Source organism: Lactuca saligna, chromosome 9 (assembly GCF_052625555.1).
Source record: "Lactuca saligna cultivar CGN05327 chromosome 9, ASM5262555v1, whole genome shotgun sequence".
Classification (NCBI taxonomy): domain Eukaryota; kingdom Viridiplantae; phylum Streptophyta; class Magnoliopsida; order Asterales; family Asteraceae; genus Lactuca; species Lactuca saligna.
Genome location: NC_136425.1, coordinates 83690824 through 83707254, shown reverse-complemented (window position 1 = coordinate 83707254; position 16431 = coordinate 83690824). Strand labels below are relative to the sequence as shown.

Sequence of the window (16431 nt, the reverse complement as noted above, 5' to 3'; positions counted from 1 at the left end):
ACCATTTTTACCTATTTAAATACAAGTCTTTTTAGCTAAGATAGGGACCAAACGTGTAACAAAAACAAACAGTAGGGACCAAGTGCGTAACAAAAACAAACAGTAGGGACCTTCCGAGTTAAAAAAATAAGTTAGGGACCAAACGTGCAAATTACCCCAAACTATAGGGACCATTCGTGTAATTTACTCTTTATTTTATATAAAATTTGTTTAATTTAAAATTCTATATTTTTTTATTATTTTGTTTGTTTTTACAGTTAGCATTATTGGACTTTGAGATGATTATTGACATGCTTTTAAGAACACCATTATAAACATTTTATAGTTTATGTTGTACAAGTAAATATTTTGAATGACTAACATACAAGTGTGTTCTTGATTTGTAAAAGCATAGAAATAATGTGGTTTTTTGAGTTCTTGTTCAAGAAAAAAACCATAGGGAACTCTAAAGTATTAGTTTGTTCAGTCATGTGGTAGGAAATTTTTTGACATTGGTTGTATGCCAAGTCCGTGTATAATTTTAGCATCTTCCTTGTGTGGACTCATTGTTATTGAATATGATAATGGAGATAAATATCCAAAAAAGTTTCTATTTGTTTGTAATCCAATGACTTTAAATTGCAAACCGTTACAGTTTCCAATCTCTAAATACGTTGCGATTAAATTTGATATGCTAGTTATGAGTTCGAAGTCGTTGCACTTCAAGATCACTCAATTATCATACGTACTATCAGTGTAACACTTTATATGTATTATATTTTAGTTATATTATTTTAGTTTATTTTATTACTAATATGTTATTTTCTTTGTAGTGATCCACTTAAGGAGCAGGTGGACTATGATTACTTCCACCTAGATTTGTTTGCTTCTAGTACATGGGAATGGAGGGAGCTTCGTAATATCCGGTTACCATCTTCTATTTATCTTGTTTCGGAGAAGGCAATTATCAGTGGAGGTGTTGTTTACTTCTTATTGTCTAGCTATGACTTTCTGCGATTTGATGTATATTCAAAAGAATATTTAATGATATTTGCACCTTCTATTATTAATGATTTAAAACCGTATGCGTCGAGTCTTATCATGTTTGACGTAAATTTGGTATTTTTTTTCTATAAGTGGAGATTGTTTGTGGGCTATTTGGGTTTTCATTCAGAATCGGTAGGTTTAAGTAGATGCTAGTAATTACAATGCCGATGTAAATGAATAGTGAGATTATCGAAACAATCTCTTTTATTTTTTTAAAGGAAATACAATTAAGTATATCATTCCGGAACATCGTTCTCATGAAGTATTTTCATTTCGTTCAGATTTTGAGATAGTGACTATGCCAAATATAAATGTGTGATTGTATATATTTTAAATTATTATGATTAAATATTTACTATTTTATATTATTATGATTAAATATTTTTTTTAATTTATATTTTTAATCATCAATTCATGTTTTTTTACGATATTAATTTTTTATGTCACTTTATCTTATTTTTTATTGTGTCAGCTTTTTATAACTTTATATGTATTTTTTTTATATGTTCTTCACGTTTAACGCGAATCATAATCTTTTTGAATTATTATAGGAGACACATGTTTTATATTTTTTTTTATCTTTTACCATATAAGACATTATTAATGTTTGATACATCATTTATATTAATTTTACAACAAAAAAAAATTGAACTTTGGGGTCTTTCGACTATTTATTCAAATGACAAGGATCCTATCAACAAGTTTGTGGATCTTTTTAATCTCAACATGTTGCCTCACTTCTTAATGATTGTGCAATGGTTCCAGACATCCTAAAATATTATAATTTGGTTCATAATATCAAATAAGATTCATTTAATTTTATTTTCACAATTAGTGTTAATTTCATTTACAAGGTAAAAAAAATGTTGAATATTTATGTGAATTTTATAATGCAAATAGATCATTTCATATATAATGTAAATAAGTAAGCTTAGTTTTCACCATATGAAGATGATATGGGAAGTGAAATGACCACTTGCAATTTTATGAATAATAGAGTGATTTAGTTTAAGTTATAGCAAACTATGGTTGATGCTTCAATGATTTATTTTTACTAAAAACATTTACTAATTACTCATTTCATGATTATTAGAGTGATTTGGTTGCCAATATGTGACTAGTACAATTAGTAGGGACTTTGCATCTTAGATTGGAGGTCCCGAATTTTAATCTGGATGTTGTCGAATTCTACTAACTTGGTGATACTAACTTTTAACTACTAACCAACCGTTAAAAAAATTAAGTGATTTGGTTGAAGTTATTGCAAAATATGGTTAACCCTTCAACATTCTTTTTTAAAAAAAATACCTAACAATTCATTGTTTCAGTTAAATCCTATTGAAATATATCAGTTTAAAATATGTTAATGTTTAATCCTTATTTTTCAATGTTTCTTATTTAAATTAACCTGCGTAATTGTAAGGTCTTAAGATTAACGAAAAACATGTGGTTAAGTGTGTAAATATTAGATATTAAAGAAACAACATTTGCAAAGTAGCTTTTAAATATAAGAGAATGAAATGTTTGTGGTTTAAATGATGGCTAGAATTTTGGATCATCTCCTCATTTGAGATTCTTTTATCCTACTGGTTCATTAGTTGACCATCTATTTTTTGTAAATTTTATTATAAAAATGCATAATATTTACACCTATATATATATATAAAGCTATCCATGTAGTACACGGGTTTCACACCTAGTTTATAATAAAGTTTAAAATATTCACCAAGAATAGAAACACAAAATAATAGTTTTACAATTATAAAGCATATGGATTTGCTAAAAAAATTAATGAATACATGTAGGCTATAAACGAAACAAACAAACATGAACGTGAGCTTGTTTATATTCGTTCGTTTAAGTTAGCCGAGCAAATGAATGAACACGAACGGATAAACGACCGATATTTCTTTTTCATGCTCGCTTGTTTAACAAATTGCATTGATCATGTTCGTTTGTTTATATTCGTGAACATGCTAAACAAACATAAACAAACAGACATATAGAAACAAAGATAAACAGACATAATTAAACATATATAAATATATAATATAGTAAGTTAATAAAACACAATTAAACATATATGGACATAAAATGAACTTATATGAAAGAACATAAACAAACGTTTACAAACATAATTAAACGAACAAGATCATTGTTTATGTTTGTTCGTTTAACTACATGAACGATAATTTGTGTTTATGTTTGTTTATTATTAAATAAATGAACATAAACAAATTTTCCGCCGAATGGTTCACAAACAATTCGTTGAACGTTCAGTTCGTTTACAACCCAAAGACATGTGTGTGACTATAGGATGGAAGGGGAGAGTTGGTGTTGTTTGCTTTTCCTTTGCAGATCTTTTTGGTCTTTTGTATCTGCGACGTGCAGACCGCACACAAACATTAGTCTTCGCAGACTGTTTGTTTTTTTGAAGATTGCTGACCTAAAAATGTCTGTGCGTCCTCTTCTTCTTGAAGATGTGGACTAGGGTCTTCTAACATCTTCAAATATCTTCCAGCCTAAAAAACACATATATCTTTATTTTTTTTAGTTTTTTTTTTAATTTATATTTATTCCAACTTTATTAATGATAAACAATTTGAAAAAAAATGTTACAATACTTTAAAAAAAAATTCGATGACACAAACATGATATTTTTAACAAATTTATAAATAAAAATATATTACAGTAATAATCGTTAAATTTGTTTATAATTAATTTAACTGAAAAAATCTAAGTTTATTTCCATCAATTTATGTATCAAATTCTTTGATTTTCTAATTACAATGTTAAGGTATAACTTTACGACCAAAATTGTTGGTTTTTATAAAATATATAAGTTAATTCGTACCATTTTTATTTTCACTTTTTATATAATAATACATAAAAGATGATCTAAATTTGTTAATTATTTATAACGAAGTCATAAAAATATTTAAAAAAATCAATTTGAAGTTTTAAAAAAAAATCAGTTTTTATAAAATTTTAGTTTATTTTAGTAGCCTATAGATGTTAAAAAAAAACAAACAATTTTATTTTATTTTATTATTATTTATTTGTTTCAGATTGTAGACATTTTGTCCATCTTATCTACTGCAGAAGTCTACAGATGAGGTACTCAGACTGCAGACATTAAAAAAACAAACAACACCTTAACAGGGCCGGTTCTGAGGATTCAAATGCCCAGGACGAGATGGATAAAAAAGGCCCTTAGGCCTTAACGTGTAACAAATTAACTTACGTAAACTAACATTTTTATTAAAATGATGATAAACTTTATGGCAATAAACAAAGCAAAATCATAGTATTTTGATGACTAATTACATATCCTAACAGCTAACCGGCGATTCTTGAAGCTCTCCTAGCATTCTTGATTGCAAATTGGTTGATCAACTCTTAATAGTCTATACTCTCTAAGATTTCGTTCTCGATAGATATCATTGCCAAACCGCTAAGTCTTTCTTGTGTCATTGTGGAGCGTAAGTAAGATTTCACAAACTTCAATTTTGAAAAACTCCTTTCTGCAGATGCAACCGTTACTGGAATAGTTAACAATATTCTATATGCAATGCTTGCATTTGGAAAATAATCAAGTTCCTTCAAAAACTTCAAAACATCTATAGGGTTGCTAAACTCATTGGTTTCCAATGTCTCAAATAATTTCAACTCCGTATAAAGTTCATCGGCATCAATATCCGATCTTTCTTCAAACTTGAGTGCTTTTTCAAGACGATGACAATACGACTTAAGATCTTTATCTTCAATTCCCCTCAAGTTATGTGGAAATAAAAAACCAAATAATCTATCATACTCTTTGAATTGTTCAAATCTTGTCTCAAGAGAAGAAATAGCTTGATCAACAATGAATAAGAAATAATTAACTCTAAAGTTCTCTTCAGGTGTAAATGAAACTTCTTCGCTAGTTGAACTCTCATCAAACCTTCTTTTCCTTTCAATCAAACGCTTTTGTGGAAATATTGGATCAATACCCATTTCAATAGCAATCTCCTTAGCTTCAACAATCGCTTTTGAAAAACCAGTTTCTCTATAATTCTTGAAGTACCCAATCAATTTGTTTATTTCTGTAATAGCATTATCAAGATGCATATCCTTTGATTGTAACTTGTTACTCACAATATTCACATGGTTTAGTACTTCATACCAAATAACAGTTGATACCAAAAATTCAAAGTCACCAAGTTCTTTTTCTGCTAGTGAAGTTGCTTCACTTGCAATTGCAGCATCATTATCTTTTTCTCCAACTTGAAGTAAAGCTTCCCGTACATCCACAAGTTGAAGTTTAATAGCCTTTACACTCTCAACCCGGCTTTCCCAACGAGTTTGACACAATGACTTAAGACTCCAAGCTTTAACATTATCTTTCAAAATTTCCCACCTCTTAGTAGAATTTGCAAAGATAGTATAAATGCGTTGGATGAATCCAAAAAAGTTCTTTCCTTTAACACACTTGTTAGCCATATCACATAATGTTAGATTAAGAGAATGGCAACCACAAGGAGTGTAAAATGCTCTAGGATTTATATCTAAAAATCTCTTTTGCACCCCTTGGTGTTTTCCTTTCATGTTTGCTCCATTATCATAGCCTTGACCATGCATATCATCAATTTCAAGACCAAGAGACTGTAACTCCTCAAGTGTAATATCAAATAGTCCTTTTCCAGAGGTATCATCAACATTCAAAAAACCTAAAAAGGACTCCTCGACAGTAATAGAGTTATATGATAACGTCAAATACCTCACTATTATAGTCATTTGTTCCTGGTGACTTGAATCGGGAGTACAATCAAGTATGATTGAGTAGTACTTTGCTTCCTTTATCTTCTTGATAAGTTCTTTTTTAATTTCTTGAGCTAGCAAAGATATTAGTTCGTTTTGGATTAAGTGGCCAAGATAATGCACATGAAGCCCATCATTTGTGATCCGCCGCACATGCTCTTTGATAACCAGGTCAAACTCTTCCAACATTTCAATGACACCCAAAAAATTTCCATTACCTATTAAATAAAATTAACAAATAAGAAGTGAAATCAGTTATAATAATTAACAAAAAGGGATTTGTTGGAATTAGAACAAAAAAATTACAATTTATAGTTACCTTTTTTATACAACTTTTCATTGGATCCACGAAATGCTAAATTATGTTTACCAAGAAATTTCACTACTGCAATGATTCTCAAAAGGACTTGTTTCCAGTAATCTCTTTCTTTCTTGAATTGCTCGTATTGAACTTTATCAATTGTTTCATTTAGGTTCAGTCTTTTACGCATATCAAACCACTTATTTCTATTTGTAAGATGATCCAATGAAATTTCGTGTTTTTTAACCCTAGTGGTGACATGGTGCCAATCTGCATAACCATCACCATCCAATTTACCTTTTGAAATCCCTTTTCTAAACACTTTACAACAGAAACAAAATACTTTGTTAAGCTCTTTTGAATATACTAGCCATTCTCTATCACACTTCTCCAAATTTGGTAAAGTTCTTGTATATAAAGCTGCAGAAAACTGTCTACCAAATTTATCGTAGGGACCATAAATAATACTATTATCTCTTTTGGGGCCTTTCTGGACCAAAAGTTTAATCTCCTCAGAATTAAGTTTTTCCCATCTTCTTGGATCATATATATCAACAAGCTCTTTAACGGGCTCTTGCTCTTCTGCCTCTTCTACTTCTATATGCTCTTGCTCTTCAACATGCTCTTCAATGTGCTCTTCAACATGCTCTTCAATGTGCTCTTCAACATGCTCTTCAACATGCTCTTCAATATGTTCTTCAACATGTTCTTCAATAGGTTGTCTATGGATAAACTTATCTAGAGCACCAGCGTCAGCCTTTCTCTTTTCTTCATCTAGTTTTCTTTTTTTACGTTTTTGACTACCGGATGGTTGTTTATACTTCATGTCTACAATTTTACAAACAATTAACATAATTTGATAAGCAATTATACAATAAACAATTCATTGATTTCATTTATACAATAAACAATTATACAATCAACGTAATCTCATAATTTAATTTCTGATTCTAATAATATATTTCAAAATCATTCATTTATTTCATTGAACATTATGAATCATTCAATCAATTTCAATATGATAATATGACATAATGACAATATGTCATAGTGATAAACAAATAAACAATTAAAAATTCATGAATCACTTTCAAGAATCTGAAAATTAAATAGTTTATCTAAACCAATAAACAATTACACAAGAATTTGAAAAACTGATAATACATTCAAATTTTCAACTGATTGTCTAACACTCTAAGTCTCTGATCGTGATTGACCTAATGACCCTAACCTAGAATTAGAAACTGATGTATCAATATTCAATGGAGGATGCTTCTTGATTATTGGCTTATTGCACGCTGTGAGCCTATGTCGATGTCGCTAAGACGCTAACCTGATGGGCGATTGTTGATGCTGTGATGCTTCTTGATTATTGGCTTATTCCCTGCCCTAATTCGGTGATATCACAATTGCTGCAATGACTTCGGTGATTCCACAATTGCTGCCATGATTTCTGATTCTGAAATTCTCATTGTTCGCTTGCCACTTTCCCTACCCTGATTTCCGAACAATGATCGATCGCTAATCGCTTGCTGGCTTGCTGCTGCCGTGCTGCGCTAATTCGCTTTAAGTTTCACGCCTGGTCGCCTGCGAATTCACTGATTTCCGAACAATGGTGTTGGATTGCTTGGGCCTAACGAATTCACTGATATACTATATAAAAAAAATTTTTTTTTTTGGGCCCCTTCAATTTTTGGGCCCTGTTCCATTGCCCATATGGCACCTGCTCTAAACCGGCCCTGCACCTTAATATGATGGAATGGAGTGTATCTCCTCTCTTGTTTGTAATTATTTCTTTTGAAGTGTGTTTTTTTCAGATGTAAAAAAAAACAAATAATTTTTTTTTTTCAGATTGCAGACGTTTTGTTCATCTCTTCTACTGCAGTGGTTTGTAAATATGATTTGCAGACTGCATACATTTTGTTACAGAAAAACAAAGAACAACTTAATCGGATGGAATGGAGTGTATCTCCTCTCTTGTTTGTAATTATTTCTTTTGTAGTTTAGTATCTTGCTAGGCGTTAGCTTCTTTATTAATATATTCGCCCGTTTTTATAAAATAAAAAAAAAAATCGTGTGACTGGAGGTTTAAAGTTGTGAATCCAGTTAAGGTTTTAAATGTTTTTTATGCAATTCATTGACATCGTTTTGTGTGAATTAATATCTTATAGTCTGAAAATATTACATAAACTAAGAAAAAGAGGTATGATTTATAAAATTAACAATATATAAAAAGATTGTGGAGATGTAAAGTTCAAGATAATACACTTTACTTTCCATCTTTTTCTTAAATCTCCATTAAAGATATCTGAAATCAAATGATGTAATCTTATCATGGTACATGTATAAAGCTTGAAAAATAAAGGGGTTTAAAATGTTAATAATGGAAAGTTTGGGGTTTAGTGGAGAAAGTAAAATATAAAAGAAATCAAGGTAAAAGTAAAACCACGATGTCAGGGTCACAAGAAAAATCAAATGAAAAGGCCATCGTCGGTGGAACGTAACAGGTCTCTCGTGGATCACAAACCGTATGTTTACTATAAAGTAAAATATTTTTTACTTTTCATTTTATTTTTTATTTTTAACAATAAAAAGAAAACTCAATTTCATTTAGTTGCATGACCTAATTATATTGATATGTAAAATTTTGATCGATCATTTCATATAATGAGACATATTTAAGGTTAAATGTTTTCAAACTTATGAAAAAAAGTTTGAATGATATATTTAGGTGGAACAACGGAAACTCGGTTACTACTTACTAGGCTATGTTTGACATGTCATAATTAACTTATAGATTAACTTAAATTTCAAACAATTTTAAATTGATTTGTTTGAGAAAACAATAACGCAACTTAGAAATAACATTACAAAGACTTAGAAGGATGTTCGGTATGTGGATAAACGTGGTGGAGGGCACCTAAGTGGCACCTCCTCTCCTGTACCAGCCCTACGTCCTGTTTTCTGCCGTCAAGAATGCAACGCAAATGCACGCTTGGTTGAGGAGAGACAACAATCATATGACCATTGAACGGTAATTTAAAAAGTTACTCATTTTTTAGCCTATTAAATACATATCTTTTAACATTTTCTTTACAACATATCGCAACATCGATGCCTTAAGTAGGAATTGAGAGAAATGAACAGGAGGGGTACCAAATTCAACAAAATATATAATAAGCTTTATTCTGAAAAGAAAGTGGTAGCATGGACTTCAATGTTCTTAAATCCATGAAGGCGCAATATATATTGGGGATGGTAATGTTTTCAATTTTTAAGAAAGCATGAGAGATTTTGAGAAAATATCCAAAATAAGCTTACGTTCCAACGTTATTGGAAACACAGTCGAAGTGGTCATAGAATTCAGGATTCGGTCAACGTTTCTGATGCACAAACTCACATCGGCCTTACCATCGAGAGGGATATATTATGGATGACATTGTGGAGGTCTGCCATCCTCGGTGACCGGTGGGAAGGGACAATACAAAGCGAGCGACTAACATGTAGAGGAAAGTGAAGGGAAATCGAAGCACATGATGGAAATAAAAGAGAAATTCAAGGAGCACATTGTAGTGCAACAACAGAAAAATTTATTAAGACGTGAGCACATAGAAATTCTTTGATGACAAGAAGCGGTTTAACGGGAATGATGAGAACGAGAATAAGAACTTGAACTAGCATAACTAGAGTAAGAAGATGCAATCCACCACCAACAACTGATCAATGACTCACAAATTCTAAGGACAAACATTGAAAGTTTGACACCCAAAAATATTGACGATTTTCTAGAGTTTAAAGCAAAGATTTGAATAAAAATTAGGGTACAAAATTAAAAAGGAGTGGTTAGAGTAATGTTTTTAAATTAGTCTTTATTTTTACGATTAAAATGTAATGTTTTTTTCCTTTTAAATTAGTCTTTATTTTCAATTGAAATGTAACGTTTTATGAAATTATATTTTATAGAATTATTTTGTTTATTTACTACACAAAGATGACACGGAAATTAAAATGATATGGTATGGTAACAATTTTTTAAGACAAATAGAATGGCATGGAGAATGACATGATATCTAATGTAATAGAAAGATGATGTCACAAAAAAATGATGTGAAGAGTGTGATTCATACTTACTAACATAAAAAAACTATCAAACTAGCATTTAAATGAGATTAATTTTTTATAAAATTTTAACAAAGATACAATTTATTATTTATAGAATAACTCGATGTGATTTTATATCATTTTATATATTTCATTCAGTTTTATCAAATGTTATTTTTACCGGTTAAGTTATCATATTAGATAGTCCATCAAATATAACTTTAGCTTATCAAACTTCATTTTAATTTACATGTCATATTTTTTTCAAATATAGATATAATTAACATTATTCATTTCTAAGTCTTTTACCATTTCACAATACTTATTTCTCACACACATATACTCTCTCTCTCTCTCTCTCTCTATATATATATATATATATATATATATATATATATATATATATATATATATATATATATATATATATATAGTCAAGATCAAATAAGAAGAAAAATTTTGGTAAGAAGGTAAGAAGTTTTTTTTTCTACATATTTTTTTAGCGAACATACAAAATAAATCATTAGATGATTCAATGGTAAGACAATTCACAAGAAAAATTTCCAAAAAAACATCTCCATAATTCATTTTTAAGTAAATTAAGAAAAAATTCACTTTTATGACAATTTTAGTGAATAACAACGAAATCATTGTATAAATGAATCATCACTGTGTTTTTTTGAGATTTTTTTGGTGAATCATGTTATTTTTGATTCATCTAGTGGTTCATTTCTTTTGTTCGTCAAAAAAGTATGTAGAAAAAAAAACTTCTTATCTTCTTACCAAAAAAAATTTCTTACCAGATATATATATATATATATATATATATATATATATATATATATATATATATATATATTATGACAATTATTCGATAAAGGTATACTGGAAAAATCAAATTTTTTTCCTTTATATTTTTGTAGTCTTCATCTACTATTATACCATTAATATATTATGCAATGCATGAAAGCAAGTTCTTAGGTCTCTACCTAGGCACTCATCAATATATCGGCTGATTCTTTCTTATATCATTAGTTACAAACCCTTTACTTTGCTTTTCATTAATGACTAAAATGGGAAGACGAGATCAACTCAATATGGCTCTCATCGGATCCCAAGAAGCGACTCTCTTATGCCACTATTTCGCGATAGGAGATACAATCCCAATAGTGTCTTCCGTGTGTCTAGACCATTTCCTTTAACTATTATGCAATCCACATTCAAAATATGCATGAAACTTCATTCTACGAGCCAATAAGATTGGCTCTCATCAATGTGTGTGTAGGTGTGTGTGTATATATATATATATATATATATATATATATATATATATATATATATATATATTAATCTCATGCAATGCATACTTCTTAAAAACCAAACTTTACTAGAAATAAAGACTTGTACTTTTCATAATCCAAGATTAAGAAACTTATACTTTTCATGGCATGAAGGCTTGTACCTTTGTCAATAGTAATAACTCTACAAAATTACATATTATTTTCAACTAATAATTTGCTAATCTTAGTACTAATGGAATATGTGCATACAATCAAAGAGTCACAAAGACAGCATAATCATACAATTAGAAAAACATATCACACAAGCGGATCATAAGTTTAAAATAAGGTGCAAATTAAGAAACCATAGATAAATGAAATTGAAAATATACCCTTGTAGCTTTCATTTTCTTTCTATCCAGTTGTGCGAATGTGTATAATTAAAACCATGATTCCTATCTCATAGTCATAACAAAGAAGAAAATCAACAACCATTTAACAACTCTTGACCACCAGAACACCTTGAATGCAAACCCTAGGTGATTAGGGTTTCTGTTCGTGCTATGCATTGCGTAGGTAGAAGGATCGCGAAGCATTTTTCGAGGCACATCAAGATTGAGAGGAAAGATAGAGGTAAAGCTGAAATACAAAAGGGTATTAGTCAAAATTTCTGATTTTAGGATCCTCTATTTATAGGCTAGGGAGTCCTAATATGATAATTACTTAGCCACTTAGTAATTATCCATAGGATTTTAAATTATAATCCTACATTTTAAAATCTTTGAGATCTACAAGTTCCTATTTATTTGTTAAATAGTACTCCTTCCATCCCAAAATTATAGTCCATCTTTCCTATTTGTTTTGTGCCAAAATAATAGTTCACTTCTAAAAATAAATAATATTTTTATCAAAATGCCCTCTCATTATTAATTAACCAACTAAGCATTTAACATAACATTAAATGCAAAATAAGGACAAAACTATCGTTTTATTGTATAAAGTTATTGGTAATTAATGCTTCCTTAATCTATGTGTATTTTGTCTGTGGACAATAATTTTGGGACGGAGGGAGCAGTAAATTAACAAAGTAGATCCTTAGTATTCTGTCTTATCAGGTGTTACTTATATGTGTTTTGAATATAATCCAAAAGGACCTTGTTAGCAATAGTAGTATTATCAAACTGTTATCATCGTGGGCATTATTTCCAACATTATCCCACTTAAACAAGTCACCAACACTGTGTGGTCCAATATTCTCTAATAATAAATAGAAATTATGACATTCAATGTAAAGGTTTACTTATAGGAGGTAGTTACAAGACAGTCCCGAGATAGGTTATCTAATATTCATTTATTCAACAAGATATCTATATGAATCAAATACATGGAAGCAAGTCAATCTTTGTGTTCAAGATTATGTCTCCTGATAGAGATTTTTGATGACCAATCAGACTAAATTGTTGATCTAATTACCTCAGTTAGATCTTAGCTAATCATTTGATGTCAACACCAAATCATCGAGGGGGTCTATGATATCGATTCTAGTTTGGGCAGAAGAAATTGATAAACTTCGACAACATAAACCCCTGTCTACTCGCATATGATATCTTGACATTCCCCATATAACTTTCAGTTATGGAAAATGTTGGAGAAAACAATTCATACCAGACTTCATTACTAACGTCTCATGAATATACTTTTTTAAAAATATAAGATATTATTATCTTAGAATTACTTGTGAAAATATCCATGAAGTAATCTCTAAGTGCATGTTACTCTGATAGTCGCATCTCTATGCTATGTCAATATATAAAATTAGGTCCTTATAATTCCTATCCCCTTAAGCGGATTTTGTCTTCATAATCACATCATAGTCTACTAAATCGAGCTAGTGCTTCTTCATTTCGTCTTTTGTCTCCTATTTCATGTTTGGCCCTAAAGTATGTTTCCAGTTTACAAGGACCCATTCCATCATCTTATTCCTTTGTCTTTTAGTCTTTGTTTCAAGTATGGCCTTATGTTCCTCACTAAGTTGACAATAAGCTTCATTTTTTAAATGTTGAATGGGAATCTTGCTGTCATCTTTTCCTTGATACTTTTTGAAATGAAAAACATGAAATGTATCATGTATACCTTGAAGTTTATGGGGGTAATTCCATCTTTATTGCTATCTTTCTTATCTTTTATAGAATTTTAAATGGACCCACATATCTTCGACTAAATTTACCATGTTTTTTAAGTCTTAGAAGAACCTTCCATGACGATACTTTTAGCGTAACTAAATCTCCTTCTACCATATATTAAGGCCAAATTTACCCCATTGGGTTATATTCATATTTTCTTATATTATCCTTATTTTCTTATTGGTTATTCGCACAAGTTGAAGTCCCACTAATTTCTTTTCTACGACCTCTAGCCAACATAAAAGGATATGCCACTTTAGTTTGTGCAAGGCTTCATATGGTGGCATTATAATGCTAGAATAGTAGTTGTTATTGTAATAAAATTCCATCAATGGTAAGTTATCGTTCCATTTACATCCATCTCAATTATATAGGCTCTTCGCATGTCTTCTAAGGTTTTAATGATTCTTTCACTTTGGCCATCGGTTTGGGGGTGGTATGCAGTGCTTACATTGATTCTCATCTCTATTTCATCTTGAAGGGATTTCCAAAAGCGGGAGGTAAATCTTTCACCTCTATCAGATCTAATGGAAGATGGTACTCCATGTAATGTTACAACTTCATCCACATATAACTTTGATAATTTCTCAAGTGGGGTAGTTTCTTTAATAGCTAAAAATAGTTTTTTTTTGTTATTCTATGTGTTATAGCCCAAATAGCATCATGTCCCCTATTATTTCTTAGCGTCCCCACAATAAGGTCCATAGTGATATATTCCTAATTTTTTACTGGAGCTTGCAACGATTAAGCAACTTCATATGGTACTTAGTGTTCACTCTTAACGCGTGCATATTTTGCACACTTGTAAATATACTGAGCTATTCTTGGTTTCATTGAGTGACCACATTATTTTGTCCTCAAGTCATGATAAGTCTTCATAGTCTTAAGATGAATGGAGTATCTAGACTTATGTTCATCGTCTAATATCAACTTTCAGTTACTTCCAAACTTTGGTACCCATATATTTCCTTTAAAAGTCTTTAGTCCTTTACTATTTTCTTCAAAAGTATGGTTCTTTCCCAACTTTTCGTTTCTAATCCATTACTTTGCATAACTTCTTTTTGGGAAGATTCAATATTTTCAATAAGGCTGAAGATAAGATCAATGCACATGGCTTCTCATGAGTCTTGGACTTAAAGCATATGATACAACATTAGCCTTTCCAACATGATGTATATATATATATATATATATATATATATATATATATATATATATAATTTGACAATCATTATCACTAATCATAATAAGGAATCTTCTTTGTCTCATATTTAGATATTTTTGAGTGAATACGTACTGAAGGGTTTTGTTATATGTGTATAACCTACATTTTGTGTCGTATAAATAATTTCGCCATAGATTTAAGAAAATACAATTGCTGCAAATCCCAAATCATGAGTCATATATTGAGTTTCAACATCTCTTAATTGCCTTGATGCGTTGGAAATTACTTTCCATCTCTGCATCAAAACATAACTCATACTTTTTTAGAAGCATCATTGTAGACAACAAAGTCATTTGTGCCTTTGCGTAATGTAAGAGTTGGTGCATTTCATAGCTTCTCGTTCAATAATTAAAAATCCTCTTCTTGTTACTTTTACCATATAAACTTGACCCCCTCCGGTATCAAAAGGTTAGAGGATTGCAATGCTAGAGAAATCTTATATAAAACGTCGATAATACCCTGCAAGTCGAAGCGAACTTCTTACTTTGATTGGAGTCTTAAGTGGTTCCCACTTAATCACAACATGCACCTTCATTGCATCAAACACGACTTCGTCCTTAAATACCACATGCCCTAAAAATTGGACCTCATGTAAGAAAATTCTCTTTTTGAAAAATTGGCATACAACTTCTCTTGCTTTAGAACCTACAATACCTCACGTAAATGAAGTTCGTATTCCATTTTTTTATTGTCTTTGAAGTATAAAAGGATACCATCAATAAAAAATATTATAGATTTGTCAAGAAATGACTTACAACCCATTTCATTAAATCCGTGAAAACAAAGTGAGCATTAGTAAGTCCGAATGGCATAAAATTTGACCTCACGTAAGCATTAGTAAGTTTGAATGGATACCACGTGCCCTAAACATTGGACGTCATGTAAGAAAAAATATCATTATGAAAACATGGCATAAAATTTCACTTGCAAGTTTATAAAAAACAAATTATAAAGTTTATAAAACTTTACTATAATCAAGCTATGAACTTTTGATCTTCACTACGGTCTCTATTTTCATTATTGTTACATTTTTATAGAAATAAAGCATTTATAAAGTTAATCAATTACTTACAAAAAAACAAAATGAAAACTATCTATTTAATTATTGCATACCATATGAATAAATAAATTTTACAACCATTGTAATAAATTAGCAGAAAAAACATCACAATAGGTCCACGACTTGTTCATGCACATCACACACACACACACACACACATATATATATATATATATATATATATATATATACACACACACACACACACCCACACACACTCAAAACAAAATAAAACAACATTTTGTTTTTCTAAGACAACTTTGATGACAAAAATTACAAGTAAACTTTTGTCACTAAAAAATAACAATTATAGACTTGTCGTAGAAAGTATGTATAGATTTTATTACAAAAATAAAACTATCAATGTTTTCTAAAAACACGTATTATACTAATAATCTAATAATATAAACTAAGCTTGCAAAAATGACTCTGATACCAATTGTTGGGTTTTATTC

The 16431-nt window shown here is 30.0% G+C and overlaps 1 protein-coding gene across 1 annotated transcript; it reads right to left on the bottom strand.

The window, feature by feature from the left end:
- Nucleotides 1-4425: 4425 nt before the first annotated feature.
- LOC145016535 (uncharacterized) lies at nt 4426-6953 on the bottom strand. Its single transcript, XM_078974818.1, has 2 exons — nt 6146-6953; nt 4426-6044 (listed from the first exon to the last, which is right to left on the bottom strand). The coding sequence occupies exons 1-2, from the start codon at nt 6951-6953 to the stop codon at nt 4426-4428; spliced, it is 2427 nt and encodes an 808-aa protein (XP_078830944.1).
- Nucleotides 6954-16431: the final 9478 nt, after the last annotated feature.